Source organism: Nicotiana sylvestris, chromosome 4 (genome assembly GCF_000393655.2).
Source record: "Nicotiana sylvestris chromosome 4, ASM39365v2, whole genome shotgun sequence".
NCBI lineage: Eukaryota > Viridiplantae > Streptophyta > Magnoliopsida > Solanales > Solanaceae > Nicotiana > Nicotiana sylvestris.
In genome coordinates this window covers 152,823,273-152,827,554 of record NC_091060.1, presented here as the reverse complement: position 1 = coordinate 152,827,554, position 4,282 = coordinate 152,823,273, and the positions used below count along the sequence as shown (strand labels likewise).

Below are 4,282 nucleotides of genomic sequence, written 5' to 3'. Positions count from 1 at the left end.
CCGAACCGCACTCACTATTGTAGCTCCACTCCTGGTTATGGACGGGTACGATACGATGATGATGATACACACAGAGGCGTATGTTTTAAAAGTTTATGTATATATATGTATCAGGCATTTCATGTCAGTAGCCCTCAGAGGTACTCAGATGCTACAGGTTGTATCTCCTGTATCTCTCTTTATATTATTGTTCTTATTTATACTTTTTTGCCTTGCATACTCGGTACTTTATTCTTACTGACGTTCGTTTTGCCCGGGGACGCTGTGTTTCATGCCCGCAGGTCCCGATAGATAGGTTGACAATCCTCTTAGTAAGCTATCAGCTCAGCGGAAGGTGTTGATGCATTCCACTTGCTCCGGAGTTGCCTATTTGGTCAGTATGATTTGGACATGTATTGATTGGTATGGTGGGGCCCTATCCTGGCATTTATGATGTTTATGTACTCTTAGAGGCTTGTAGAGATATGTCATGTATATTGATGATTGTATGGCCTTGTCGGCCTATGCTTTGAGTGTACAAATGTTCATTTCAGTCTTATAGGCCCGTATGTCATATGTATAAGTTTGTGTACCATGTTGGGTCACCCTATGTCGAGTATTCTCTAATGTTTTGTTTTGGTTATCTTATGACGACCTTTCTGGCATTTACCCATGATAGTATGATAAAATGATACATTACGTTAGTACTCGGTTGAGTTACGCACCGGGTGCCCGTCGCGACTCTTTGGTTTGGGTCGTGACAACTATTTAGAAATAAATTTCATACTAGACAAAATAGTCATTTTTATTATTTTTTAATATTTAGGAATGTGAATAATTATTTAATTATTTTCTTAATATTTAAGAATTTAAAATGAACTATATTTTATATATTGAATCCTTTCTTATTTGAACTATATCATATAATAAATTTGCAAAAGCAAAATAATAACAAAGGGAAATCACAGCTTTCGTGAAGTGGTTTTTAACCAATTGATTGTTTAAAAAACTTATGTAATTTAGGTGAGACTTTTGAGTACTTTTAATTCCTTTTAGGTTTAAGGGTTTTTAATTTCTTGGTTCGTAACACGGGAAACAAATAGTACTATATGAAACTTTCAGCACTTTGAACTCCTTTTAAGTTTAGGAATCTGTTTTAAAAAAATTAACCGATTAATTCCTTGTTATTTAGGATTTTGTTAATCTTTCACCACTCTCTCTAACGTCTGCGACCTTTGTTTGGATCTCCGGCGAACTCCTCGGCGGAGATATCCCCTTATCCTGCGAATTCGAATTCGTAAGTTTCTTCTTCTCTGTTATGTCTACATCCTCTTTTCGATTTTTAATTTTTTAAAATTGAATCTTATTAATTCCACTTTGTAAATTAGGGTTTCAGTGATTTTAATCTGTGTTTCAGTGTTACTGATCGTTTTTGTTGAACTGTCAGATTCTATCCCGACAAGTTAAAAACTACTCATGAATAACGCTACTAAATGAGTTTTATTTTTCCCGAAGTACGAGTATAAATATTGCTCTCTGCTTTTTTTTTGTTGGAAAGTTACAGAAGATGAGATATTTATAATAATATTGGTATTTTTAGCTGCTGAATAAAGAATTCTATGAGTTCGCAAAGATAGAACAGGATAAGCCAACAGATTGGTTTTTTAAATAAAGATAATTGTTGATTCCCGTTATCTGAGCTGAGCTATGCGATGGAACTAATGTTTAATAAAAAATTGAATGTAAGCATTTCTAATCAATCGATAGAAAGAGCACTAAAAGTAGTGTCTTTTGTGCGAAGCCTCTTCATTACTATTCTGGATGTGTTGTTTCTCGGTCAGTTGGCTGAGCTGACTATCTATTTGTTCACATTTTCTAATTGCTCTCTTTGGTTACAACAGATTGTAAATACAATGGGGAAGAAAAAAACAGATGAGGCTGGTGTAAGTGGGAAGGCTAAGGGAAGCAGCAAAGATGGCTCCAAAGAAGGGAAAAAGGATAAGCTTTCTGTCTCTGCCATGCTTGCCAGCATGGACCAGAAACCTGAGAAGCCCAGCAAAGGATCTTCAGGCACTGGTGCTAGTAAGGCTAAGCCTAAAGCAGCTCCAAAAGCGTCAGCTTACACTGATGGTATTGATCTTCCTCCTTCCGATGACGAGGAAGATGAGCATCTCCCTGAAGAAGAGGAAGAACTGAGAAGGCATAGAAGGAATGAAACAAGTCCACTTGATACCTCCATAAGTCATAAAGAGCTGAAGAAACGCGAAAAGAAGGATGTGCTTGCTTTTCAGGCAGCTGAGGTGGCAAAAAAAGTGGCTCTTAAGGATGATCATGATGCTTTTACTGTTGTTATCGGTAGCAGGGCGTCTGTTCTTGAAGGTCAAGATGATGCTGATGCAAATGTCAAGGATATAACTATAGAGAATTTCTCTGTAGCAGCTCGTGGCAAAGAACTTTTAAAGAACACATCAGTAAAGATATCTCATGGGAAGAGATATGGTTTAGTTGGTCCCAATGGGATGGGCAAGTCCACTCTACTAAAGCTCCTTGCTTGGAGGAAGATTCCTGTACCCAAAAACATTGATGTACTTTTGGTTGAACAAGAGATAGTTGGCGATGATAGGACAGCCCTTGAAGCTGTTGTTTCAGCTAACGAGGAACTCATCAAGCTCCGAGAAGAGGCTGCATCTTTACAGAATGCTGCTGCATCTGTTGGTGAGAATGAAGATGATGCTGATGGGAATGATGATGTTGGAGAAAAACTATCTGAACTGTACGAAAGGTTGCAGCTGATGGGATCAGATGCTGCTGAGGCACAAGCATCGAAAATTCTTGCTGGACTTGGTTTCACCAAGGAAATGCAGGGTCGTGCTACCCGGTCTTTTAGTGGTGGTTGGAGGATGAGAATTTCTCTAGCACGGGCTCTTTTTGTTCAGCCTACTCTATTGCTGTTGGATGAACCTACTAATCATCTTGACCTTCGGGCTGTACTATGGTTAGAGGAGTACCTGTGCAGATGGAAGAAAACTCTGGTGGTTGTTTCACATGATCGAGACTTTCTGAACACTGTTTGCAACGAGATTATTCATCTCCATGACTTGAAACTGCACTTCTATCGGGGTAACTTTGATGGTTTTGAAAGTGGATATGAACAACGTCGCAAAGAGATGAACAAGAAGTTTGAGATTTATGATAAGCAGTTAAAAGCTGCCAAAAGATCTGGAAATCGAGCACAACAGGAGAAGGTAAAAGACCGAGCCAAATTTGTAGCTGCCAAAGAATCAAAGAAGAAGGGCAAGGATAGGGTTGATGAAGATGAAACTCCACCTGAAGCACCTCAGAAGTGGAGGGACTACACCGTGGAGTTCCACTTCCCTGAGCCTACTGAACTGACGCCTCCGCTTCTTCAGCTAATTGAGGTCAGCTTCAGCTACCCTATTCGACCAGACTTTAGGCTCGCTGATGTTGATGTTGGAATTGATATGGGGACTCGAGTTGCTATTGTTGGGCCCAATGGAGCAGGAAAATCGACCTTGCTTAACCTCTTGGCAGGTGATTTAGTTCCTACAGAAGGTGAAGTCCGCAGGAGTCAAAAGTTGAGGATTGGAAGGTACTCGCAACATTTTGTTGATCTTCTCACAATGGATGAAACACCAGTCCAGTACCTGCTCCGTCTTCACCCAGATCAGGAGGGACCTAGTAAGCAAGAAGCTGTTCGTGCAAAGCTAGGAAAATTCGGACTTCCCAGCCATAACCATCTTACCCCCATTCTAAAGTTGTCTGGGGGACAAAAGGCTAGAGTTGTATTTACATCCATTTCCATGTCGAAGCCTCACATCTTGCTATTGGATGAGCCGACAAACCATTTGGATATGCAGAGTATTGATGCTTTGGCAGATGCACTTGATGAATTCACAGGTGGAGTTGTTTTAGTTAGTCACGACTCAAGGCTCATATCAAGGGTTTGTGACGATGAAGAAAGAAGTGAAATTTGGGTAGTTGAGAATGGAACTGTGGAAAAGTTCCCTGGTTCATTTGATGAGTACAAGGAAGAACTTGTAAGGGAAATCAGGGAAGAGGTTGATGATTGATGTTGCGACCAACTTACTCTATTGTAGTGTCTTGAGTTTTTTGTTCTTCATTTTTTGGAACCTTTTCTTTTCGACTTCATGTTGAGGGAGTGTAATCTTCTGATCCGGATATATAAAAACATAGTGACTTAAGTTATATGTACTGTCAAATTTCTTGTTATGGTTTGCCTCAGGCAATAATGCAGGGGCATTGATATTTTGCTTCTCATCAA

General features: G+C 39.7%; 1 protein-coding gene across 1 annotated transcript; it reads left to right on the top strand.

Annotated features, from left to right (window-relative positions):
• Nucleotides 1–1,107: 1,107 nt before the first annotated feature.
• On the top strand, nucleotides 1,108–4,282 carry LOC104220338 (ABC transporter F family member 4-like). Its single transcript, XM_009771185.2, has 2 exons — nucleotides 1,108–1,276; nucleotides 1,881–4,282. The coding sequence occupies exon 2, from the start codon at nucleotides 1,893–1,895 to the stop codon at nucleotides 4,068–4,070; it is 2,178 nt and encodes a 725-aa protein (XP_009769487.1). The 5' UTR covers nucleotides 1,108–1,276; nucleotides 1,881–1,892; the 3' UTR covers nucleotides 4,071–4,282.